The 26,432-nt window shown below is 50.5% G+C and overlaps 1 protein-coding gene across 1 annotated transcript in view; it reads left to right on the top strand.

Moving 5' to 3' along the window:
* LOXL2 (lysyl oxidase like 2) overlaps positions 1–26,432 on the top strand; it is a 62,529-nt gene that overhangs the window by 18,541 nt on the left and 17,556 nt on the right. Inside the window, exons 5-7 of the mRNA XM_077789242.2 lie at positions 13,086–13,297; positions 18,909–19,128; positions 22,894–23,077. Of these exons, the coding sequence (XP_077645368.2) occupies positions 13,086–13,297; positions 18,909–19,128; positions 22,894–23,077 (616 nt within the window). The remainder of the gene's footprint in view (positions 1–13,085; positions 13,298–18,908; positions 19,129–22,893; positions 23,078–26,432) is intronic.

Below are 26,432 nucleotides of genomic sequence, written 5' to 3'. Positions count from 1 at the left end.
AGGTCAGCTCACCCCGAGCTGCTCCGGGAATGAATCACGGAAGCTTTGGAGGGCTCGGCTTTTCCATGAGCTCAGCAGCGGGGCTGGAGGAGTGGAACTGCTTGGAAAATTGGGAATGGGCTTGGCCGCTGCTGTGGGGGTGCTGAAACCTGGGATGAATCATGAGACTGAGGTGATTGCTGGAGCAGGAGCCTGGATCCATCAGCAGGAGAAGCAGAGGAAAAGGGAGAAGTGGGTTTATTTTTAAGGAGCCGGGGTGGAAGCACTGCGTTTCCTGGGCTCCCTGCTCATCCCCTGCCTGCCTCAAACTGCCACAGAGAACAAGTTAAAACTAGAAATTAGGGGGGAAACCCTTCCCTGTGAGGTTGGGGAGGAGCTGGAATGGAATTCCAGAGAAGCTGTGCCTGCCCCTGGATCCTTGGATGTGTCCAAAACCAGGCTGGAGTAACCTGGGAATTGTCCCTGCCCATGGCATGGGTGGCACTGGGTGGTTTTGAGCTCCTTTCCTACCCAAACCATTCCAGGATTCTTTATCTCTCTGAATGATTTTAAGTTCTTCTCCCACCCAAACCATTCCAGGATTCTTTATCTCCCTGAAAGATTTCAAGTTCTTCTCCCATACAAACCATTCCAGGATTCTTTATCTCCCTGAAAGATTTCAAGTTCTTCTCCCATACAAACCATTCCAGGATTCTTTATCTCCCTGCATGATTTTATGCTCCTTTCCTACCCAAACCATTCCAGGATTCTTTATCTCCCTGAAAGATTTCAAGTTCTTCTCCCACCCAAACCATTCCAGGATTCTGTTTCTCCCTGAATGATTTTAAGCTTCTTTTCCACCCAAATCATTCCAGGATTCTTTATCTCCCTGAATGATTTTAAGTTCTTCTCCCACCAAACCATTCCAGGATTCTGTTTCTCCCTGAATTTCATGAACCTTCCCAGAGCACCGCTGCTTCCATTCTGCAAAGCCCAGCTGATTTTTCCTCTCTCCCTACAAAGTAAAATCCCTGGAGCCGAAGGGCTTTCCTTGCAGAGGATTTAGGCTGAAGTGAGGAGCTGGGATGTTTAGGATGCCACCGTGGCAGCTCCTTGCAGTCACAGCCGGCTGTCAAATGTTCCAGCTCCTTCCCCCTCTGAGTTTTCCCACTTTTATCTTTGCTTTATCTCCTCAGTGGGACACAGCTGGAGCCAAAAATGAGGAGCAGGGTGACCCAGGGGGCCACAAACCTGAACCAGGGGGGCTCCAAAGCCTCCTGTGAAAGCGAGTTTGGAGGTTTTGCCCTTCCCACCACGCCTGGGAATTCTGCAGGTCATTCCTCACATTCACCAGGGGAAACATCATCGTTTGTGAGCTCCTGGGTTCTTATCCCAGTGATGTTTCCTCTTTGGAATGAGGGGTGAGGGGGCTGGAATTTCCTCTGAGCCCTGCTGTGGTCAGGACTCTCCATCAGCTTTTGCACTGACAGAGCAAAGCCAGCGTGATCCCACCAGGATTCCCGGGGGAGGAGATCTGCCAGTTTTGTCCTCCAGCTGCTCTTCAAGCCAGGCTTTACCAAAACAGGAGGTGCTAAAGCGAGTTTGGCTGTTGGATTCTGCATTCCCACCCTGCTGGGATTCCCAGATGGATCTGACTGTGTGCACAGGCTGTGGATTAACAGGGTGAGGGCTGGTTTTGGTACCTGTCATCCAAGGGAACCACTGGAGCTGGGGTTTGGATGGATATTGGGAAAAGTTTCTTCACCTTGAGGGTGGCTTTGGACACTTCCAAGGATCCAGGGGCAGCCACAGCTCCTCTGGGAATTCCATCCCAGCCCCTCCTGTCCCTCCTCACCAGGAATTCCTCCCCAATATCCCACCCAAATCTCCCCTTTTCCAGTGGGAAGCCATTCCCTGTGTCCTGTCCCTCCATCCCTTGTCCCAAAATCCCTCTCCACGTTTCCGTAGCTCCTTCAGGCACTGGAAGGCCGCAATGAGGCCACCCCAAAACTTCTGAACGATCCCAATTTACCCAGTCTTTCCTCATAATTTAGAAAGCCTTGGAGCCCCTTTGGTGCAAATTCCATGGGGCTGGGAAGTGCTGGGAAGATGGAAAACCAGGGGGTGGGAACCCACGGTGACCCCAGGGTGACAGGGCCCTGCGTGGGGACATTTTTGCCCAAATTTGGCCCGGCTGGCTCAGCTCTGCCCCACAGGGAGCCCCACTCCTGCAGAAGCAGCTCGAGAACCCTCGAGCCGAGCTCCTTTTCATCAGACACAGGCACAGCTCCGCTTCCCAGTTGGAAAAGCTGCGGATAAGAGGGACAGGATGAAATTTTCCACGGCCAAAAGTCACCCGGCCGTTCCATGCGGATGTGCTCAGGCAGATCCCTTCCCATCACAGCTCGTGTTTGGAGGGTTATGGCACATCTCTTCCCATCCCGGAGCTTTTCCATCCTTTTCCTGCTGGGAAGGGGCAGTGCTTGACCTCTGAAAGCTGGGAAAATTTATTGCCGAGACACAGCAAGGTCAGGAACACAGAATTAATTGCATTAAATCTGTGCAAAAGACCTCCAAACTCATTAAACTCAACCTTTGACCAATCAGCACTTCTCACCCAGACCACCCCACTCTGTCCTTAGCAGAAGTTCAATATTTGAGCATAAAAACGATCTTTAAAGGCCTTTTCAACCCAAACCCTGAAGTGTTTTGGGGAAGGGTGAACGGTGGGAGAGTGGTGGTAAGGAGGAGGGAGACAGGCAGGAAGGGGTTAATCCTTCTGGCAACACCAGAATTCCATCCCTCCCTCGTTAAAATTCCTTTTTATTTGTTGCTGTTTTCCACTTCCAGTGCAGATTTTAGAGGATTTCTTGGAGGGTGATGGAGCTGCCGAGCCTCTGCTGGGTGTCAGGAGCGCTGAAATCCCAATTCCCTGTGTGCTCCCCAAGCTGGGAACGCTGTCCCTGCTTTTCCAGCAGCGCCTGCAGTCACTCTGTGTGATCCCAGCTCCTTCCAGACCCACCTGAGCTGCTTTCCCGGCTTCTCCAGCCATTTCAAGGCTGATTCCTACCTTAATATATTCCTTAAATCAACGCACCAGAGGGATTTTATTTAACGCACGCCCCAAAACATCCTGAACAAAATATTTGCTGTCCACCTCCTTCCTCTGCGTGCGCCCACAGCGCCTTCAAATAGACCAGGCTCTAAATATATCGAATTTCTCCAGCTCCCAAATAGCTCTGGTACCTGAGGCCAGCCCAGGGCTTTGGCCAGACGGTGGCCAGACAGGTCTGGCTGCTATTTCTGGCCTTCATTTCCCCTCTGGGCCCTTGTGAGGCAGAAAAATTTCCCTTCAAAGCCCAGTGGCTCAAAGGCTTTGGTTGTGCCGGGTTAAAAGTGGGTCCAGGCATGGCTGGAAGTGTCCAAGGCTCGGCTGGACGGGGTTTGGAGCAGCCTGGGGTGGTGGAAGGTGTCCCAGGGGTGGGCTGAGATGGGGTTAAGGTCCCTTCCAGCACCAACCATTCCATGATTCTGGTGAATTCCGGATTTTTAAGGAGTGGGAAAAAGCTCTGCCGGGTCCTGCTCAGGAGATTTCAGTCAAACCAGGCTCTGTGTGAGGCCAAACTGAGCTGGGGGTGCAGCGAGGGAAGGGGGAGAAGTTTGTGCTCTGTCCCCAGGTAAATCTCCCCCTTTTCCAGCTTTTTGCCATGAAAATCCATGGGATCTCTGTCCCCGCTGTGGGAATTTGTCACACGGGTCACCCCCCCCATCTCTGTGTCCTGCAGCCATCAGGGTTTAATTAGAAAAGTTTGATTTGCCCATTTGTTGTGACAACAGAGTTTGAGTTTCCCTTTGCTGTAAATGTTTAATCCTCCAAACCAAAGCCCGAGTGCAGCAGAATTCTGCTGACTTCTTGTCTGGGAGGGTCTTCAGCATCTCCTCACCTCAGGAAAATGTTAATTAACCAGATTTTGGGGTAGCCCACCATGTTTTAGTGCTGTAAATTCAAAGTGAGTGTGATCATTTGCCTCAGTGGCTCCTTTGTGACAGGTCAGGGTGCTGGAATCAGGGAATCATGGAAGGATTTGGGTTGGAAAGGTGTTTAAAGATCTTTGTTTTTTTTGTTCAAATCTTGAACTTCTGCTAAGGACAGAGTCTGGGTGAGGAGGTGCTGATTGGTCAGAGGTTGGGCTTAATGAGCTTGGAGGTCTTTTGCACAGATTTAATGCAATTAATTCTGTGTTCCTGACCTTGTTGTGTCTTGGCAATAAATTTTCCCAGCTTTCAGTGCCTGATCCAAACACTCTGAGGCAGCTCAGCAGGAAGGACACACCGTGACAAAGCTTTGCTCATCAGGAGCCCCCCAGCCCTGGGGCTGCCTGAGCTGAGCCTGCCTGAGCTGAGCCTGAGCTGAGCCTGAGCTGAGCCTGAGCTGAGCCTGCCTGAGCTGAGCCTGCCTGAGCTGAGCCTGAGCTGAGCCTGAGCTGAGCCTGCCTGAGCTGAGCCTGAGCTGAGCCTGCCTGAGCTGAGCCTGAGCTGAGCCTGAGCTGAGCCTGAGCTGAGCCTGAGCTGAGCCTGAGCTGAGCTGAGCCTGCCTGAGCTGAGCCTGACTGAGCTGAGCCTGCCTGAGCTGAGCCTGAGCTGAGCCTGCCTGAGCTGAGCCTGACTGAGCTGAGCCTGCCTGAGCTGAGCCTGAGCTGAGCCTGCCTGAGCTGAGCCTGCCCCGTGCCAAAGCCTCTCCAGGCCCCCCTGCTCCTGCTCTGCCCCTCCCTGATGTCCCCAGATCTGTCCCCTGGCTCTGTCCCCTCCCTGCTGTCCCCAGCCTTTCCCAGGGCTGTCCCCTCACTTTGCCCTTTCTCTGGTGTCCCCAGCATTTCCCAGAGTTGTCTCCTGGCTCTGTCCCCTCCCTGGTGTCCCCAGCCTTTCCCCGAGGTGTCCCCAGCATTTCCCAGGGCCGTCCCCTCACTTTGCCCTTTCTCTGGTGTCCCCAGCATTTCCCAGAGTTGTCCCCAGCCTCTCCCAGATCTGTCCCTTTGCTCTGCCCCTCCCTGGTGTCCCCAGAGCTGTCCCCTTGCTCTGCCCTGTCCCTGGTGTCCCCAGCCTCTCCCAGATCTGTCCCCTTGCTCTGCCCATCCCTGGTGTCCCCAGGGCTGTCCCCTCGCTCTGCCCGGGCTCCACGGAGCCTTTCCCAGCTCAGCCAGGCTTTTGTCAGCCCAAATCCGCTCTGGGTTTGTCACTGTCCCCTCTTGTCAGCCCAAACCCGCTCTGGGTTTGTCACTGTCCCCTCTTGTCAGCCCAAACCCGCTCTGGGTTTGTCACTGTCCCCTCTTGTCAGCCCAAACCCGCTCTGGGTTTGTCACTGTCCCCTCTTGTCAGCCCAAATCCGCTCTGGGTTTGTCACTGTCCCCTCTTGTCAGCCCAAACCTGCTCTGGGTTTGTCACTGTCCCCTCAGCCTGGCCCAAACTCTGTTCCCTCAGCCTTTCGTGCAGCCCCAGCGCAGCTCCTGTCCCCAGGTCACCGCTGTCCCCCAGCCTTGTCCCATCCTGCCGTGTTTATTTAACAGCCAGGACCTCGGGGTGACTCAGAGGCTCAGCTCCAGATGTTTAAACCCAAACAGATTCCACCCATTGTGATGGATGTGAAGAAAAAGGAGTTTTTCCCTCTGGTGGCTGTGAGATTTTAGTGGAAGCAAAAGTTTTTATGATGCACAAAGCCCCTGTGGAAAGATTTTTGTGTTCTGTTGTGGAGTGGAGAAAAAGAAATCTATTTCTTGTTGAAGTTTCAGCCTTAATTCCTGATGTGTGGAAGCTGAGAATCCTGGAGCTCTAAAGTGAAAAAGGATTTCACTATTATTATATTATTGTATTATTAAAACCTATTTATGTAGGTTTTATTTAAGGGGCAGTGGGATAAGTCAGGCTTGGGGAAGGAAAGAGGAATTTGAGTGGATCGTGGAGCTCTTAAAGCAGGAGAGGAATGAAAATGGAAATGAGAAAATCCACGGACAGAGCAGAGAGAAACCCAAACTCCAGGGTGATTCAGCAGCAGGGCAGCGTCTGCAGCCCGGGATTTCTAGGAATAGGATCCTCCCCCGGGATTGATTCCTGAGCATCCCCAGGCCCTTCAAAAGGAAAGGGAACAGCTGGGTTTGGGCACAGAGAGGGCCCCAAAAACCCGGCCTGGGCATCACCTGCCAGCACAAAGCCCGTGGCAAACGCTGCAGGGGAATATTCCCAAAGTCGGGCGGGATTTTGCCGTCGGATCCGAAGCCGTGGGGAAGCGTTTGGTTCACGGGGTGGGAACAAAAGCAGTCGAGGCTCATGTGAAAACTTTTCCGAGCCAGGAATCCTTTTGTGAGGGCTCAAAACCAAACCCTCTTCCCCGGGTTTCGTAACGGAGCTCGGAGCCTCTGCCAGGGCTTTTGTGTCCCCGCTGGAGAGGAGCAGCTCTGGGGCCCTGATGTGGCTCCTGGCAAGGGGAGGATTGGCACAGAGGGAAATACGGCCCAGCGTGGAAGAGCTTCACACGTCCCCCCTCATTTCTTACTTATTTGTGTTGTAGGACGCTGGAAATCCCAGCCGAGATTGTGGAATCTTGGAATGGTTTGGGTGGGAACACCCCAGGGACACCTCCCACCATCCCAGGGTGCTCCAACCTCTCCTTGGGGACTTCCAGGGATGCAGGGGCAGCCACAGCTTCCCTGGGAATTCCATCCCAGCCCTTTCCTTCCCGATATCCCATCCTAGCCCTGCCCTCTTCCCATTCCAAACCATTCCCCCCATCCTGTCCCTTCCCATTCCCAAATCCTTCTCCATCACCTCTTTGCCTCCCTAGAACAAGTCATGGTTTAGGGTTCAGCTTTCTCTCAATCCCAGAGTTTTCCTTGTTGTGGGATTGCTCTCCACGTGTCCGTGGAGCACAGCGAAGGGGGTTTTAGCAATCTGCTTTATCCATCAGCTGTTGTTTGCTCCCAGTTTTTCTCTGGAATCTGTTTTCACCATCAGCCCAGCTGCTGTTGGAGTTTAAACCATTTCTGCCTGGATTTGCATTACTGAGCAGCCCTGGTGTAACAAAACCTCTGCAGCCAAAGGAAACCGTTCCAATCCCAAAGAATTATTGGGAAAAAAAGCTCCTGGCAGCCTTTTCTCATGGAGAACCCTCAGCGTGCTTATTCTGATCCTTTGTTCTTGAATTTTCCAATACAAAGCCGAGCTCTGCAGCGGCTCAAATTCTTCTCTGAGGTTTTGCTCTTTGTTCCGAGCCGGAGCAAACCCTTGAGTTGCTTCATCAAAAATTCCCAACTCTAAACCAGCCCTGGGAGGGAAAAGGGGTTGGGATTGGGGTTGGTTTTGCTCCCAGACAAAATTTCCAAAATTCCCTGCTCTAAACCAGCTCCGGGAATAAAAAGAGGAAGTGATTTGTGTTGGTTTTGCTCCCAGACAAAATTTTCTGAGCTCCAGAGCTCTAAACCAGCCCTGGGACGGAAAAGGGGATGGGATTGGGGTTGGTTTTGCTCCCATACAAAATTCCAAAATTCCCTTCTCTAAACCAGCCCTGGGAGAGAAAAGGGGATGGGATTGGGGTTGGTTTTGCTCCCATACAAAATTCCAAAATTCCCTTCTCTAAACCAGCCCTGGGAGAGAAAAGGGGATGGGATTGGGGTTGGTTTTGCTCTCAGACAGACCCTAAAAATGTCACTGTGGCCTGTTGGAGCTATCAGGAAATGAATTCCCTCCAGGAATGAAATGTTGCCTCATTTTTGGTTGTTTGTTTTGTTTTTTTTTTTTTGCTGCTTTGCTCATTTTTTTATCCTCCTTGGCAAACACAGGCCAAAAAAAAAATAAAAAAATGACAAAAGGGTTGGATGCACTAAACAGAATCCCAGGTTGGTGCGGGATTTGTTTTCGTGTCTGAGTCAGCATCTCCAGGGGAGAGGGATGAGACGGGAGAGCTCTGTCCAGAGCCTGAGGTGGCACATTGGACCTGGGAATGCTTTCCCAAATCCAAGAGCAAGAAATTCCATTTACACCTCATTTTTCACTGCTGTAAAAAAAAAAAAAAAACAACAAGGAGCCAGCCTAGTCAGTTTAGGGGGGAAGAAACGTCCAAATGCCCAGCTTGGAAGTGGGAAATACAGGACTTGGAAGTCCTGGAGTGAGAAATTCTGAGATCTCGAGTTCTGGAGTGGGAAATACAGGGATTTCAAATTCTGGAGTGGGAAATGCAGGGATCTTGAGCCTGGAGTGGGAAATACAGGGATCTCAAGTGCTGGAATGGGAAATACAGGGATCTCGAGTTCTGGAGTCATGGACACTCCACTCCTGCTCTGCTCAGAGCTCTTCTGGAAACAGCTGGAACAACTTCTTTTGATTTGTTAAGCTGCAGAAATAATTGCAAAAATAACAGGCAAATCCCAAAGTATCTGCCAGCATTCCCAAGCTTCCCATTTTTAAAAGGTGGTGGTTTTTTTATTATTTTTTGCATCATTGTGACTTTTCTCCTTCTCAGCTTCGCTCTTTTCTTTCTCTGCCTGATGCTGTGATGCCATAAATCCCAGCAAGGCATTCCCAGATCCATCCAGGGCTTTGGAGCACTGAAAATCCACCCTCTGGATTGGAAAATCCATGAGGTGGAGATACCTGGAAGCTGCGGGAGCACAGCAGGGAAGGATGGCTCCCTGTTACCCTGCTCAGTGTTCTCAGCCTCTGGCAGCTGCCAGGGATTTGTTGGGATTTGGGGAACAGAGCTCCTGCCTGGCTGGAGGAGTGGGAAGAAAAGGGAAATCCCAAATCTGTTGGATAAGGGGAGAAAAACCCAAATATTCTTGATGAGAAGGTGGCTGCTTTAGGGGTTCTGTTGTGTTCCCCGCTGCAGGGGGGATCCTCAGGATACTGGATAGGATTCCCTGGTTTTGGGGCCTTTGAAGAAGCAGTTTGCTCTCTCTGAACCTGATTCCTGCCCAGAAGGAATTTGGGAATTGCTGCTCCCTCCCAGGAATCCTTGAGGCTGGAAAAGAGCTCCAAGATGGAGCCCGAGGGAGTCCTTCCACCCCTCTGTTTGCCTTGGGGGTTTTCCAGGTTTCCCACCCGGGTGACATTCCCTGGGATGGCCCAGCAGCGAGAACAGGGACGTTCCATGCTGACAAAGAGGTGGAACGTGGGGATGTTGATCCTGGGAAGCACCAGGCAGATGTTCAACATCCGGAACGGCCCACGACTGAAGGGGGCTGAGCTGTGGGGCAGCTTCCTCACAGAAACACAGAACACAGCACCTGGAGCAGCATTCCTGGGTGTGAACTCGTTCCAAGGACCAGCTGTGGCCTCCAGCCAGCCTAAATCCAAGGAAAAGAGACGAGGGTGTCCCTCTTGAAAACCCTGTGTGGGCTTTAGCGCATTGCCGATGCCAGGTCTGGAAGGAAAATGTCCCATTTCTGCCACTTTAATGTGCAGCAGAGCTGATCCTCACCTAACTCTGGGTCTCAAACCTGCCCAGGGCTTCCTGCAGGATGGATGAATCCCACAGTCACAGATGGAAAACTCCCTCTCCCACTTTCCCAGCTGCCAGTGAGAATTTCCTCCTGTTTCCCATCTTTTCCCAGGTGCTTTTCCAGCACAGTTTGAAGTGCTGGCTCCCTGGCCTTTGGGTTAATCTCTTTAAATGGCTTTTATTAAAAACACTTGGACATCTTCAGCACCCAGAGTTGTTTCCAACCGGATTTAAGGCTTCTATTACTTTTTTTCCTGGTGAAGAAAACGAGGCAGGGTAGGAGAAGCAGGGGAACAAAGTTCCCTCTGACAGCCCTGAGTAAACACAATTTCTCCATCGAGGCAAAAGCTGGAAACGTTTCCTAAATTGCACCAGGGAAAAGCGAGCTGCAGGGTTTGGAAAGCAGCCTGGGGAGGCCTGGAATGCCCTGAGGCTCCGATACCTTCCTGACAGCACGTACTCAAAAACTCTGCAAGGTTTTAGGAGAAACTGCCAAGCTCAGGAGAAATTTCGTGCTGCAAATGGATTTCTCAGGCTCCACTGGAGAGGTTTCAAATCCCCTCTTACATCAGACCCCTGGAACACCTGAAATTGCCTCAGATATAACAAATTTGGGTATCACAGGGGTTATTTTTAATTCTTGAGGGCTACGAGAGCTTTCAAAACTGGAGCCCAGCCTGTGACGCCTATGTGAGTAGCAGCATCAGATAAATCCTGTTTTCCAGGGGTTGAGGGATGCTCCAGCTCAAATTTTGGAGAATTTAATTCCTGCAGCTGAGGGGGGAGAGCGGGAATCGGTGATTTGCAAAACTGGGTGGCAAATGTAGACAAATAAAAGACAGAAAGGCAGGAGGGGAACAAGGAAAAGGAGGGGGGGAAGCTTTAAGTGAGTTGTCCACAGTGGTGTGGGCAGAGCTGAGGAGGAGATGCCAACCCCATTGCCTGCCCCACTCCCTGCCCCATTTCCTGCCCCAGCAGCCTTTCCCTGCCCTTCCCTTGGCTCTGCTTGGTGTGTCAGCACCAGTGAAAGCAGCTGGGGAATGGATGAGCCACAGAACCTGCAGGACTGGGCAGGTCCTGCTCCCATCTCGCCCTGGCCAGAGGCCCGTGGCCCTTCCAAGCTCCGGGCAGCTTTTCTTTTTTCTGGGCAGTTTTTTCTTTTCCGAGCGGCTGAATCCGAGGATTCCTCAGTTCTGATGTAACCCCGAGCGGGACCACGTGGGTTTGCACATATTTGACAAGGACAGGGCTCCTGGAAGGGAATTTATCCATTTTTCAGAAGCTCTTTTGTAACCGCTTGCCACAGAGGACTTTTCCAGCCAGGATTTGTCCCTGAGGCTCTGCAGGGCTGATTTGTGCCCTTTAGGATCTTTTCCAGCCTGGATTTTCCCCTGCAGGGCTGATTTTTGCCTTCAGGGATATTTTACAGCCTGGATTTGCTTCTATTCTAGCTAGGATTTGCCCCTGGGGCCCTGCAGGGCTGGTTTGTGCCCTTTAGGATCTTTTCCAGCCTGGATTTGCCCCTGCAGGTCTTAATTTTGCCCTCAGGGATCTTCTCCAGCCAAGATTTGCCCCCTCTAGCCAGGATTTGCCCCTAAGGCTCTCATTTTTGCCCTCAGGGATATTTTCCAACCAGAGTTTGCCCATGGGGTCCTGCAGGTCTGGATTTTGCCCTCACAGATATTTTCGGGCCAGGATTTGTTTCTGGGGCTCTGCAGGTCTGATTTTTTCCCTCAGGTATTTTTTCCAGCCAGGACTTGCCCCTGCAGGTCTGATTTTTGCCCTCACAGGTATTTTCCAGCCAGGATTTGTTTCTTTTCTAGCCAGGATTTATCCCTGAGGCTCTGCAGGTCTGATTTTTTTGCCCTCATGGATATTTTCCAGCCAGAGTTTGCCCATGGGGTCCTGCAGGTCTGGATTTTGCCCTCACAGGTATTTTCGAGCCAGGGTTTGTTTCTGTGGCTCTGCAGGTCTGATTTTTGCCCTGATGGACCTTTTCCATCCAATATTTATCCCTGAGGCTCTGGAAGTCTGATTTCTGCCCTCAGGGACATTTTCCAGCCAGGATTTGCCCCTGCAGGGCTGATTTTTGCCCTCAGGGATATTTTTCCAGCCTGGATTTTCTTATTTTCTATCTAGGATTCGCCCCTGGGGTCCTGCCGGGCTGGTTTGTGCCCTCACAGGTATATTCCAGCCAGGATTTGTTTCTGTGGCTCTGTAGGTCTCATTTTTGCCCTCAGGGATATTTTCCAGCCAGGATTTGCCTCTCTGGTTCTTGCAGTTTTGTTTTTTGCCCTCAGGGATCTTCTCCAGCCAAGATTTGCCCCCTCTAGCCAGGATTTATCCCTGAGGCACTGCAGGCCTGATTTTTTCCCTCAGGGATCATTTCCAGACAGGATTTGCCCCTTCAGGTCTTCATTTTGCCCTCGGGGATATTTTCCAGCCTGGATTTGCTTCTTTTCCAGCCAGGATTTGTCCCTGAGGCTCTGCAGGGCTGATTTGTGCCCTCGGGGGGATCTTTTCCAGCCAGGATTTGCCCCTGCAGGGCTGATTTTGGACCTCAGGGATCTTTTCCAGCCTGGATTTGCCCCCTCCAGCCAAAATTAGCCCCCGAAGTCTTTGAGGACTTCTCGGTGTCCTCACGTAGGTGCCACATGTGAAATCCATCCGTTTTCCATGACTCACTTGCTATCCCAGGTTGTGGAGGAGGAGCCGGAGAAGCGCTGCTGTCAGCACCTTGGAATCCCAGATTCCACATGAAATCATGGCTTTGGATGAAAAACCCCAAAGTCCTTCCGTGCCAGGGCTTCCAGCTCCCTGCGCCCGGAATGATTCTGTGAGTAAATTTGGCCCTAACAAAGCTGAGCTTGCTTTATTTCCACAGGAACAGGGGCTAAATGAAGGTGAAAATAGCACTTGGAACTGAAGTGACAAAGCAGAGTTGTTATGTGGCTACTCACAAAATGAATTAGAGCTTTTTCTTTAATGAGAAAAAGAATCTTCTTCCAGAGGATGGATTTACACAAGGTGGAAGGGTTTGTTTCGTAAAATCCCAGAAAGGTTTGGGTTGGAAGGGATTAAAATCAGCTCATTCCACGCCTGCAATTGGCAGGGACACCTCCCACTGTCCCAGGTTGCTCCAACCTGGCCTTGGACACTTCCAGGGATGGGGCAGCCACAGCTCCTCTGGGAATTCCATCCCAACCCCTCACAGGGAAGAATTTATCCCAAATATCCCATCTAACCCTGCCCTCTGGAAGTTTGAATCCCTGTTTTCCTGTCCTTCCTCTGCTTCTCTGCCCGCTCCCTCCCTCAACACCTCATCCTTTCTGCCGGACTGCAGCTGGGCTGTGACCCCACCTGGAATTTCCAAAACCCATTCCCTACAATCCAGCATCATTCCCGTTTATTTTCCACCCATGGAAGCTGCCTACAGTTGGGCTGTGACCCCACCTGGAATTTCCTAAACCCAATTCCCTACAATACAGCATCATTCCCATTTATTTCCCACCCACAGAAGCTGCCCACAGTTGGGCTGTGATCCTGTGACCCCACCTGGAATTTCCAAAATCCATTCCCCTACAATCCAGCATCATTCCCATTGATTTCCCACCCACAGAACATGAACATCCAGGTGGAGGACATCCGGATCCGCGCCATCCTGGCCACCTACCGCAAGCGGGTCCCTGTCACCGAGGGCTACGTGGAGGTGAAGGATGAGGGCACCTGGAAACAGATCTGTGACAAGCACTGGACCATGAAGAACTCCCGGGTGGTCTGCGGGATGTTCGGCTTCCCGAGCGAGAGGAAATACAACACCAACGTCTACAAGTAAGGGCAGGGTTTGGTGGGTGTTGGAATCTGTGGTATTGATGATTCTGAGATTGTACAAGTCTCTGTCTGTCAGCCCCCTGCCAAAGCAGAAGCCAGAATTGGTCTGTGCTGGTTTCCAGGTTGTTTATTCTGTTGATCTCTCACATGTTCTGCTGCCCTGCCCAGCTCTGTCCTGCAGGGCAGCGTGTGGGGCTCTGCCCTCAGTGGGATGTGACAAACATTCAATACCAGAAACTCCCTGGGCTGGATTGACAATAACGTGCCAATATCTGTCACCTCCGTTGGACAGTGTGTGCCCAGCCTGAACCAACAGAAAAATGCCAACACCACAGTGAGACATGGAGGGCATGAAGAAGGAGAAAAAGGACAAGGCACACCCAATTTCCTCCATCTTGTCCCCTTTGGACCCCTCATCCAGAATCCTAAAATTTTACTTTTGCACCTGTGCCACACTTAATTATTACTGATATCAAACCCTCAGAGCTGCTAATTGATCCTGTGAGATTGAAAACTCTTTTCCATGGACAGAGATCACAGCCAGTGTCTCTGGGGGCTCTGTCCAGGGGGTTCCTGACCCTGCCAGGGTCCCAGGGCAGCCAGAGGGATTCCCTGGATTCCCACTGGTGGGAGCCACAAACGTTCCTTGGAACACTCGGGGCCTTGTTCCCAACACAGATTGGCAGGTGGCACTGGGGACCCTGGGGGAGGAAAAGCTCCAACTGCTTTGTTCCCCCAGATGGAATTTTAATTTGTGTGAGTGTTTGGAATGTCCAGCCCTTCCTGGTCTTTGATCCTCATCCATGGGACGCAGACCTTGATGAGTATCAGTGTTTGACAGGGCCTGGAATGGGAGATTGGGACAATTGGCCCAAAAAATACTTGTCTTTTGTAATACCTGCTTGAGGATGGACATTTCCTCCAGCAGGGATGGGCTCTGTGTGGTGGTCCCAGGAAATCCATCAGCTATGAGAAAACTGTGGAATGGTTTTGGGTTGGAAGGGATTTACAGCCCATCCAGTGCCACCCCTGCCATGGCAGAGACACCTTCCACGAGACCAGTTTGCTCCAAGGTGGCCTTGGACACTTCCAGGGATCCAGGGGCTGCCACAGCTCCTCTGGGAATTCCATCCCAGCTCTCCCTGCCCTCTGTCAGTTTGAAGCCATTCCCTGTGTCCTGTCATTCCATAATGTAAAGTCTCCAACTGCTCACCCCATCCCCATGCAGAAATCCAGAGGTGGGATCAGTTCTGGATGTGCTGGAAGCTCCAAAGAAGTCACCTTGGAATAAAATGAGCCTTTTTGTGCTTTCTTGTGCCCAGGTTCCTCCTTCCCACCCCGAGTGCAATTCCTGTCTGTGCATCCCAGAAAAGGTGCTGGGAAAAGGGTTCCCCGTAATCTCAGTGCTGCTTTTCCTCCCTAGATTTGCAGATTGCTTTAAAATGAAGGAAGAAAGCAGTGATTTATAGGGAGAACATTGTGTTTTCCAGAGCTGCAAGCAGAAAGGTTTAGGCTGCGTTTCCTGTTCCTTGGGAGCCAGGAGCTCTGGACTTTTTTTGTTGTCATTGCTTCTGTTTGCTTTTTGTCACCAAGCCCTCACCCCAGACTGGGCTCTTCCCACACTGTTCCTTAGGAAAAACACTCTAAAGCAGATGTAAAAGAGTTTAAATGAAATTCTGTCTGGTTCCTTTGCTGCTCCATGACCTGGGGCTGGGAAAGCAGCGGCTGCTCCAGGGGAGCCCCAGGCAGGAGCCGTGGTTTTCCTGCCTGCTCCTCCTGGCCTGTGGAATTGCTATTTCGGAACATTCCCTCTGGAACAGCCTGGCCACGTTTCGTTTCTTTCATTAGCAAGATCCTGATCTGCTGGAGAGGTCCTTGGCTCGGAATAGCCCAAAGCCACACAGAGAAAATGGGGAATGAAGGACCCACTGGAATTCAGCCTGCAGGATTCCCAGGGAGATAAGCAGGGCATTCGTTGCCCTGGACACCAGTTTCAGGATGGTTTGCTTCCACCAGTGCAGCACATTTCCCTCAAACCCATCCCTGAGATTCCCACCCCCTGCAGGAGCAGGGAATAAATCACCTCCAGACAGACAAAGTAGATTTTTCCTGCTTCCACTTGTGGCCTTTCCAAGAAAAGCATTAACCAGAGCATCTGGAGCCATCTGCCTTAAATAAAAGGGTGCTCAGGAGTTGTTCTGTCCCTGGGACACATGGAAATGGAAAGACTGACGGAAGGTTGTTCAGCAGCAGCTCAGCACTGCTGAAAATCCCACTGAACTGAGCTGGAATTAGGAATATGAAGTGCTCCCAAATCCCAGCCCAGGGGATCTCTGCTGCTGGAGAGCCTCAGCGCCCCAGGACCTCCCTCCCTTTCCTTGTTTTCGGCCTTGCTGGGCTCCAGCACCCACAAATATTTTGGAAAACCCGCTGAGCATTATCCCGGGTTGGAAAAAAAAAATGGGGATGGCATTTTATTGGAGGGGAGAGGCTTGTAAAGCTTTGGCAGCTGCACGGTTTTGTTTGTCAGCAGAGTTTAAAAGCTGAATTCTCCCTTGGGCCACTTCCCTCTCTGTGTTATGGGCGGATGCATCGTGTTCAGCTGGTTTTGCTGGGAAAGCTCCCAGTTCTGGGCTGGGAATGACCTTGGATTTGTGGTCAAGGCACTGGGATGATGACCAGTGACACCTCCTCACCTGGGCCAGGGGATGCTCGTCCCACATGGTTTGTTTTGAAGAGGGAAAAGCTCATCCTGGAGCCAAACCCCCTCTCCCTGTGAATGTGAAGCTGCAGAAAAGTCCTTTCTCCTCATTGCTCCCTTTAATTTGAGAATCCCCTTCTCCCTGGAGCAGATCCTGCCCCACTCCTCCTCCACAGCTGGGATCAGGTTTCTGCTGGCCAAGGCTGCCCCTTCCCACATCCCCCCATCCCACTGCCCCCAGCCCCAGCCCGCCTGCCCAGCTCTGCCCCTGCACGATGCTGGGAGGTGAAATGATTTGCAGATGGATCTTGCTCAAAAGAAAACAAGTGAGTTCACCCTTGTCCCGCTGCCAGGGGTTTATTCCTGACTGTAACTCTGGAGCTGACGGCGCGATTTATGGTCGGAAGTGGAACAAATCTAAAGTTGAGTCCCTGGTCTTGCTCATTCCTCACAGTGGCTTTTATACAGGAATTGCTGTAACTCCTCCTCCTCCTCCCAGTTCCTGCTCTGGCAGGATTTAATGCATTTTGCTGATGGAGAGAGGAGAAATTTGGGATCAGAGAGATGGGCCTGATGCCTTTTTGAAGTCTTTGTGACTTGGCAAAGGCTTGGCTCCAGGATCAAACAGCTACTCCCCATTGAGCCAGTGTGCTCACCCCGTTACCAACCCACTCAGAGGTGCTGGGCAGCTCATCGCTTCAGTATTTGTAGTGGGAACCCTCCTGGTTTGTTTTTTCCCTGGAAAAACTGGGATTGGAAGGGCTTTGGCAGGCCTGGCTTCCCTCCCTCCTCCCCGAGGCTGCAGGCAGCACCTTGCCAACTTTAGGAATTTCCCAAGGGTTGAAAGCTCTGCTCACAGCCCCCGGGAGCTCCCCAGCCTCTGCTCAGTGGGATTTAGGTGAATTTTCCTGGGGTTTGTGTGCAATGATTTGTTCTCTGCTGCCCAAATCGTGGAATCGTGGAATACCCTGAGTGCTCCTTAACCAACCCTTCCCACAGAGCTCCACTCGTGCTTTGTTTCAAGCTTTTCTGGGATGAAAATCCCTCTCTCCTCACCAGTAGGAGTTTGAATTCCAGCTTGCCCTGGAACTGGCCGAACTCTCCCAGCAGGAATGTTCATTCCCACCTCTGACCTGAGCAGCATCACCCTGGGCTCCCACTGATCCCAGCTGGACCCTTTTGTGTTAAAAACAAAACATCAGCAGAGCCCCGAGTTTCTGGCTGCAAAGATCAGCTGAATTCTGCTTTTTTTACATAGATTCAGTCTGGGGACACGAGGTGGGGCTTTATTTCTCCCCAGCCTCCCGAGGGCTCTTAATTCCATCCAGATGTTGATGCCTCATGAATTTTCCAGGATGAGGTCATTGCTTGCTATTCTAAGGCATCCTCATCCCTGCTTCCCTAAGTCAGGCTGGTTCTTGTCTGCTCTGGAGTTCATGGAGCTCTCTGGACCTGTCTGTGAAGGATGAAAATGCTCCCTCAGGTCCTCCCTTCTGTCCTGAGCACGGCTGGGAAGTGGCAGCTTTGTACTGCATCCTCCCTGAGTTTTAAGAATTTTAAAATTTAAAAATTTTTAACTCTATTCCTATTTTCCCACCCCTTTTTTCTCGATTCAGGGAGTCCCTGAGAGCTCTGCTGTGCCAGAGGTGGGTTCTGACAGCCACTTTTCCCCACAGGGCAGGCAGGGTCCTGCTGCTGTTCCCTGGGATGGATCTCGGCCCTGCTCCATCCTTTTCCAGCATCATGGGATGCAGTCGCTGCTCCCTCTCCAGCCTGGCTGGATCCATCCCCAGCCTCAGCCCAGGGACATCATTAGTGAAGCATTAGTGAGAGCCTGGGAGCCAGGAGAGCTGCAGAAATGCTGAGCTGGGCAGCAGAGCTCAGTGAGCACAGGGGAGAAAAGTGTCCCCTCAAACATCTGTGACCCTGCCGAATCTAAATCCTAAAGGAAAAACCTGGCAAAGCCTGGACGTGCTCAGTGGGGTCACCAAAAGCCCCCTCAGAAAGGCTCTTAGCCCCTCTCCCCAGGCTCTCTGTGCTGCAGCAAAGCTGCTTTTTCCCCCCAGATTCCACCCACCTCGCTGTGCCATTTATCACAGCTAATCCCTGATCCCAGCTCTGCGTGGCGGAGATTCCTGGAATGAGGAACAGCGCCGGGATCCCACAGAGCCACGTGGAGATCCCAGCAGGGCGTGGGCTCCCCGGAGCCTTCCCTGCCTTTAACTCCTTTGTGAGGCTGACCTGACCCATATTTCCATTTTCCCAGTTAGGATGGAGCTGGATCCCTTCCCTTTCCCAGTTTATCACACGTGCCTCTTCCTGCTCAGGAGTGCCTGGAGCAGCTCCAGGAAGTTTGGGAGCGAGAAGCAGGAGCTGCTGCCAGGCTGCTCTGCTGTGAACAAGGCAGCGGGGGAGTTGCTCGTGCTCTCGGAAATTGCTCTCAGGTTGTTAACACAGACTCAGAGAGGCTTTGGATTTTTCCCAATCCCAGCTGATAGCTGCTGGTCAGCAAAAGGGGAAGGTTTTCTTGGGGGCTCTCCAGCCCAGTTATCTGCACAAATCCTCTTTGTTTGGAATTAGCTGATCCCTGTCCCTGCCTGGGATGGGATCTGCGCTCCTGGGAATGTCTCATTTGCTGCACCTTTGATTCCTACACTTTTTAGTTCTTGCAGGGATTTATTTATTTGAAAGTGGTTGGACTTGATTGCCTTGGAGGTCTTTTCCAGCCTGAATGATCCCATGTTTTTAAGTGACACTCCAACAGGGTCATGGTGTGGATGAGCAGATCAGCCTCCAAATAACCCTGTCCAATCCTCACTTCATCCCAGGGCGTTTTCCCTCCCGAAAATCCAGCAAAATCAATTTGTTTACGGATCCCTCACTTCTCCCCTCCTCCTCCACTCCTTTCAGGATGTTTGCCAGCAGAAGGAAGCAGCACTACTGGGCTTACTCCATGGACTGCAGTGGGAACGAGGCGCACATTTCCAGCTGCAAGCTGGGCAACCACCTGACGGGCACGGCGAAGAACAGCAGCTGTGCCAACGGGATGCCCGCGGTCGTCAGCTGCGTGCCCGGCCGCGCCTTCGCCCCCAGCAGCCACAGCGGCTTCCGAAAGGCCTTCAGGCAGGAGGTGAGCAGGCAGCAGCCCCAAAACGGGTTGGAAAAGCCTTAAAAACCATCTGATCCCACCCCCAGACATGGGCAGGGCACCTTCTGCTGGGCTTGTTCCAGCCTGGCCCTGGGCACCGCCAGGGATCCAGGGCAGCCGCAGCTGCTCTGGGAATTCTATCCCGGGACCTCACCAGTGTTGCAGGGAAGAATTCCTTCCCAATATCCCATTTTACCCTTCCCTCTGGCGGTGGGGAGCCATTCCCTGTGTCCTGTCCCTCCTGCCTAGCAGATTCCCAGAGTTAGGGCAGTAAAAACAGAATTTTGGGATGGTTTGGGTTGGAAGGGACCTCAAAGTCCACCCCATTCCACCCCTGCCATGCGAAGGGACAACTTCCACAATCCCAGGTTGCTCCAAGCCCCGTCCATCCTGGCCTGGGACATTTCCAGGTCCTGGGCAGCCACAGCTTCCCTGAGAATTCCATCCAGCCCCTCACCACCCTCACAGTGAGGAATTTCTTCCCAATCCAGCTGCCAATTAGAGCAGGAAACCCCTGGAGGTGTAACGTTCACCACCAACTCCCACAGCGTCCCCTCTGCAATTCCCACCTCCCTGCACGACCCGCTGAGCTCCCACCCTCCCAAATTCCAGTTTTTTTCCTCCGTCTCCCGCCTCCAAAGGGTGGGAGAGCAGCTCCCAGGGCAGCTGGCAGAGCTGGGAGAGAGGAGTGAGGAAATCCCTGGGTCACGTTCCTGCTGGAGCTGCTCAGTCTGAGCCAGCTGAACTCGCGCCCGGCTCTGCTGTTCCACAGGCTCTGGAATTCTGTTGGAATTACCCTGTGGAAATCAGCTGGCATTTCCTCTACCTCCATGTCCTCCGTGAGGAAATGCCCTGCGGGGAGGCTGGGAAAACACAGGGAGCTTGGAAAGCTGGGTTTGTTTAGCCTAGTGAGGAGGAGAGCGCTGAGCAGGGCATAAAAGTCCCAGGAAATGCAAAAATGTTGGAAAACAAGGCTGGAATTGGTCATTGCCAGTGTCAGGGACTAGGAGAGGACAGCTTAACAAGCAGCAAACACGGGCTAGGTGGGAGCCAAGGGAAATTTTCCTGCTGCAGCCTTGGGATAGAGGGGGAATCTCGGAGGTTTCTCACTGGAGAATTTTGTGGATTTGTGAAATTGTGAAAATTAGGATTTATTTGGCTTTTCCTCGGTGATTTTTGGGGGGATGGTCTCTGGGCTCTTCCCCAAGTGCCAATACTGGGAATAATTATTGGTGGGAATAATGCAATCCCTGCCTGGATCTCGGGCTCTTCCCTGCTCCAGAGCTTGCAGGATTTCGGCCTGGGAGGTGAAAGGTTTTGTAAATCATTGTTAATCTCCCGAGCTGCACGCGCTGCCAAGTAATTCCTTAAGCCTTTGTTTAGGCCGTGCGTGTCCTTGGTGTGACCCCAGCCTGGAGAAAAAGCTCCAGGAAAAAAGAAGGATTTTTGGTGCTCCCAAACCTAAAGCTTTGCTCTCACCAGCTCTCAGGTCCAGCAGGGATTGGCAGCTCCCTGCTTGGCACTGGAGAGAGGAGTGGGTGATTAACAGATAAAAATGAAATATTATAAACCCAGAAATGAGTGGAACTGGAGCTGCCACTCAGCTGGTAGGCATTGTTTGGGTTGGACTCTGTGATCTTCCCACCCAGTGATTCTGTGATTCTGTGAATTCTGTATCTATAACAAAGACATTTTTGGGGTTGGACTCTGTGATCTTCCCACCCCATTATTCTGTGATTCTGTGAATTCTGTATCTATAACCAAGACATTTTTGGGGTTGGACTCGATGATCTTCCCACCCAATGACTCTGTGAATTCCGTGAATTCTGTATCTATAACCAAGACATTGTTGGGGTTGGACTCTGTGATCTTCCCACCCAATGATTCTGTGATTCTGTGAATTCTGTATCTATAACCAAGACATTTTTGGGGTTGGACTCGATGATCTTCCCACCCAATGACTCTGTGATTCCATGAATTCTGTATCTATAACAAAGACATTTTTGGGCTTGGACTCTGTGATCTTCCCACCCAATGATTCTGTGATTCTGTGAATTCTGTATCTATAACAAAGACATTTTTGGGGTTGGACTCTGTGATCTTCCCACCCAGTGATTCTGTGATTTTGTGAATTCTGTATCTATAACAAAGACACTGTTGGGGTTGGACTCTGTGATCTTCCCACCCAGTGATTCTGTGATTCTGAGAATTCTGTGAATTCTGTGAATTCTGTGAATTCTGTGAATTCTATATCTATAACAAAGACATTTTTGGGGTTGGACTCTGTGATCTTCCCACCCAGTGATTCTGTGATTTTGTGAATTCTGTATCTATAACCAAGACATTTTTGGAGTTGGACTCGGTGATCCTCCCACCCAGTGATTCTGTGATTCTGAGAATTCTATGATTCTGAGAATTCTGTGAATTCTGTGAATTCTGTGAATTCTGTGAATTCTGTATCTATAACAAAGACACTGTTGGGGTTGGACTCTGTGATCTTCCCACCCAATGATTCTGTGATTCCGTGAATTCTGTATCTATAACCAAGACATTTTTGGGGTTGGACTCGATGATCTTCCCACCCAGTGATTCTGTGATTCCGTGAATTCTGTATCTATAACAAAGACATTTTTGGGGTTGGACTCGATGATCTTCCCACCCAATGACTCTGTGATTCCATGAATTCTGTATCTATAACAAAGACATTTTTGGGCTTGGACTCTGTGATCTTCCCACCCAATGATTCTGTGATTCTGTGAATTCTGTATCTATAGCCAAGACATTGTTGGGGTTGGACTCTGTGATCTTCCCACCCAATGACTCTGTGATTTTGTGAATTCTGTATCTATAACCAAGACATTTTTGGGGTTGGACTCTGTGATCTTCCCACCCAGTGATTCTGTGATTCTGTGAATTCTGTATCTATAACCAAGACATTTTTGGGGTTGGACTCTGTGATCTTCCCACCCAGTGATTCTGTGATTCTGTGAATTCTGTATCTATAACAGAGACATTTTTGGGGTTGGACTCGATGATCTTCCCACCCAGTGATTCTGTGATTCTGAGAATTCTGATTCTGTGATTCTGAGAATTCTGTGAATTCTGTGAATTCTGTATCTATAACAAAGACATTTTTGGGGTTGGACTCGATGATCTTCCCACCCAATGACTCTGTGATTTTGTGAATTCTGTATCTATAACAAAGACACTGTTGGGGTTGGACTCTGTGATCTTCCCACCCAATGACTCTGTGATTCCGTGAATTCTGTATCTATAACAAAGATATTTTTGGAGTTGGACTCGATGATCTTCCCACCCAGTGATTCTGTGATTCTGAGAATTCTATGATTCTGAGAATTCTGTGAATTCTGTGAATTCTGTATCTATAACAAAGACACTGTTGGGGTTGGACTCTGTGATCTTCCCACCCAATGACTCTGTGATTCCGTGAATTCTGTATCTATAACAAAGACACTGTTGGGGTTGGACTCTGTGATCTTCCCACTCAGTGATCCTGTGATTCCGTGAATTCTGTATCTATAACAAAGACATTTTTGGGGTTGGACTCGATGATCTTCCCACCCAATGACTCTGTGATTTTGTGAATTCTGTATCTATAACAAAGACACTGTTGGGGTTGGACTCTGTGATCTTCCCACCCCGTTATTCTGTGATTCTGTGAATTCTGTATCTCTAACCAAGACCAAACCCAAAGTTGCTCACCGCTGCCGCGTGTGTGTCTTGCAGCAGCCCCTGGTGAGGCTGAAGGGAGGAGCCGGCACGGGGGAAGGCCGCGTGGAGGTGCTGAGGAACGGCGAGTGGGGCACGGTGTGCGACGACAACTGGAACCTGGTGTCGGCCAGCGTGGTGTGCCGGGAGCTGGGCTTCGGCAGCGCCAAGGAGGCCATCGCGGGAGCCAGGCTGGGCCAAGGTGAGCTCCAGCACAGCCCCTGCTGCCAGGAGAATCCCTCCACAAACACCAGGCTCCATCCCCAAACACCTGAGCGTTAAGCCCAAAAAGCAGACAGCACTCCCAGAACTTTATTGGAATAAAGGGAGAGGCCATGGAGTCTCTCAAATTTTTGGAGGATGCAGCCTCCTTTTAACCCTAATTTCTCGTTCCCCACTGGCTGAGGTACTTGAGAGGTTCAGATTTCTCAAATCACCTAATACAGACCCCATTCTAATGAATACCCCCACATTTGTCTTTTCCTTGTGTCAATCACTGGAATTCCTACGGAATTTATGGTTTCTCTCATTGTTTCTTTCATCTCTCAGCATCCACTTTTATATTCAGCAGACCCACAGCTTGTAAATACAAATCCCTCATTCCTTTTACTGGTGCCCTGAATTAAGGAACGTTCCACCCCCGTGATTCAGGGCACAGGAGATTTTTGTTGGGATGTTCAATTTGAGGACCAGGAGTTTCTTCCCTAACCTTAATAAATTCTCTTGGGCCAGGCTGGAATTCTGTGACTTAAAAAGATCCCCTGAAAAAAAGCCTGGGGATGATGAGTTTGACCTTTTGCTCAGGCAGCTGTTCCTGAGCAAAAGGTCAAACTCAGCATCCCAGTAATTAATTCTTAACAACTCATCATTGTTCCAGTAATTAATTCTTAATTATCTCATTTGCTGCTCTGAAATTCCTTTTGAGTTCTCCAGAACCACACCATGATGTAATGCATTACTAGAAAGTTCCTGGCAAAAAATAAGTCCTGGAGTCAGACTTCAAATGCTCCAATTTCAGGCCAGGACAGTAATTTAGCTCATTATAAATAGAAGGGCATTTGAACAGCTCAGAGCCAGGTTTGGGTTTGGATTTCCTGTCTTTGGGAGTTGGTTTAAATCCCAAAAAGTGGTCAAAGGTGAACTGAAACCACCTGGTGATTCCCACACCCTATTCCTGGGATAATAAAAAAAAAAAAAAAACCAAAAAAAAACCAGCAAACCCTTGTTGTGAGAATTAAAAAAATTAAAAATTAAAAAAAATTAAACCAAACTCTTTTTGTGAAAAAAAAAAAAGAAAAGAAAAAAAAAAGACACCATACCCTTGTTGGAATAACCAAAAAAAGACACCAAACCCTTGTTATGAGAGTAAAAAAAAAATTACACCAAGCCTTTGTTGTGAGAATAACCACAAAAAAAATTACACCAAATCTTTGTTGTGAGAAAAAAGGAATGGGGGAAAAATTGAGAATAAAGGAATGGGGGAAAATTTGAGAATAAAGGAATGGGGGGAAAATTGAGAGTAAAGGAATGGGGGAAAATTTGAGAATAAAGGAATGGGGGAAAATTTGAGAATAAAGGAATGGGGGAAATTCCTTCCGCTTAGAGAAGGGGAGAGAAGGAACAAACACGTGGGTGTCCTGAGTCTGGCAAGCTTTAAAACATGACCAAATCCATTGGGTTTGCCAAAAACCCTCTTTGTGGCGGGCTGGAATTTGCTGATGTGTTTAAGGGGATGTAGGAAAGAGCTCCATCAGCCTGGGGCTGCCACGTGAGGGAGGAGAACGTGGAACCCGCCAGGTCCCACAGAGGAATCTCCCTCTGCATTCCAACACGCTTCCCTTTCCAGTTTTTTCACCTTTTCCTTCTGCTCATCCATCAGTGCTCCCTGTCAGGAGCGTCCCTTGGGATGGGTGATGTCCCTCCAGCAGCCAGAGCGTCACGTTTTGGTGGAAAAGGAGATTTTTTTTTAGCCGTGGATGCACAGGGAGCTCTCCATGCTGTGTCCCTGTTTACACTTCATTCTATTCCAGCTGCATCCCGGGGAATTTGGGGTTTCTGAGGGTGCCTCGAAGGAGCAGCCTCCCCGTGCGAATGGGAGGTTGGATTTCACAGGCTAAACCAGCTGCCAGTGGCTAAACTGGGAGTGTCAGCTCACAGAATTCCCAAAATTCACAGATTCACCAGGTTGGAAGAGACCTCCAAGACCATCGAGTCCAACCCAGCCCCAGCACCTCAACTCAACCCTGGCACCCAGTGCCACATCCAGGCTGGTTTAAACACACCCAGGGGTGGTGATTCCACCATCTCCCCAGGCAGGACATTCAGAACTTTATCACTTTTCTGTAAAAAACTTTTTCCTAACATCCAACCTGCATTTCCCTTGGTGCAGCTTGAGACTGTGTCCTCTGGTTCTGTCAGTGCTGCCTGGAGGAAGAGAAAGTGAAGACAAAGTGGGAGAGCAGCGCCTTCCACAGAGCTCATGGTGTGGGACAAGGATTTATCCCCCTTTAATAGACCCAGATTAAATAATTCACCCTTATTTCCACAAGAAATGGATATTTCCATCCAGAGCTCATGGATGTGTCGATATCCTGGGAGGGAGAACATGGAATTAATCTCCAGGGAGGAGGTGAAGGCAAACGTTGGATGGACTGGCCTAATCCTGGGGGTTTTTAAGTGCAATGGCATGGGAGGAAATACAATTTTCCTCACATTTCAGCATACTTTGGCTCCATTTCTGTGCCCTCACGTGCCATCATTTCCCCAAGAAGAGCAGCCCTGCCAGGGTTCTCTGGCTCAGAGAGGGCTCTGCCCTTGTCCTTTGTCATCATCTTTGTCATCCCTGTCATCCCACTGGAATGGCTTTGCCAGGCTGGGAATGCCAGCCTGGCTGCCTCCTGCATTCCTGGAGCTTCTCCCTCCAGTTCTGGTCAAGGCTTTCCACCCCCTCAGCCCTTTGGTGGCTGCAGAATGACTGGGAGGTGCTGCCAGCTCCAGATGGGAACCACAAACAGGATTTTAATGAGAGAAAGGCAAAAAAAAAGGACAAAATTCCCATTCCCAACAGCCTCCCCCAGGAATGGCCTCCCACCCTGTCCAGCTGTGGTGTGAGGGGTGGACACAGGGCTGGCCGAGTTGCCCAAACCCCATTAATAAATTGTGGGTGAAATTAAACCAAATACATTCACCTCTCTGCCTGGTTGTTCTTCCTAACCAGCTTTAGAAGCAGGAGCTGAGTTCTGCAGGAGGATCATTCCCTTCCATGCTTTTCTGATGGAAATTCTAATTTTCTGCTGCTGCTCATCTTGGAAAGACCAAATGATTCCATTTTTCTGCCAGCACCTCGAGCCCATTCTCTGCAGCTGTTCTCTGCTGTTTCCCTCAGTGCCAGAATCCTCGACCTGCCCCAGATTTCTTTTCCTGACTCTCCATCCACCCTGTGGATGTTTCATTCACAGCCCACGTGTCGATGTCCCAGTTCTATGTCAGGAATGTCAGGCCTTGACTGGGAGCAGATTCCAGCACAAAACCCAGCCAAGAGGTCATAATTTGTGAAT

This window comes from Lonchura striata, chromosome 22, assembly GCF_050655825.1.
Source record: "Lonchura striata isolate lonStrDom1 chromosome 22, ASM5065582v1, whole genome shotgun sequence".
NCBI lineage: Eukaryota > Metazoa > Chordata > Aves > Passeriformes > Estrildidae > Lonchura > Lonchura striata.
This window is presented reverse-complemented; position numbering and strand designations above follow the sequence as displayed.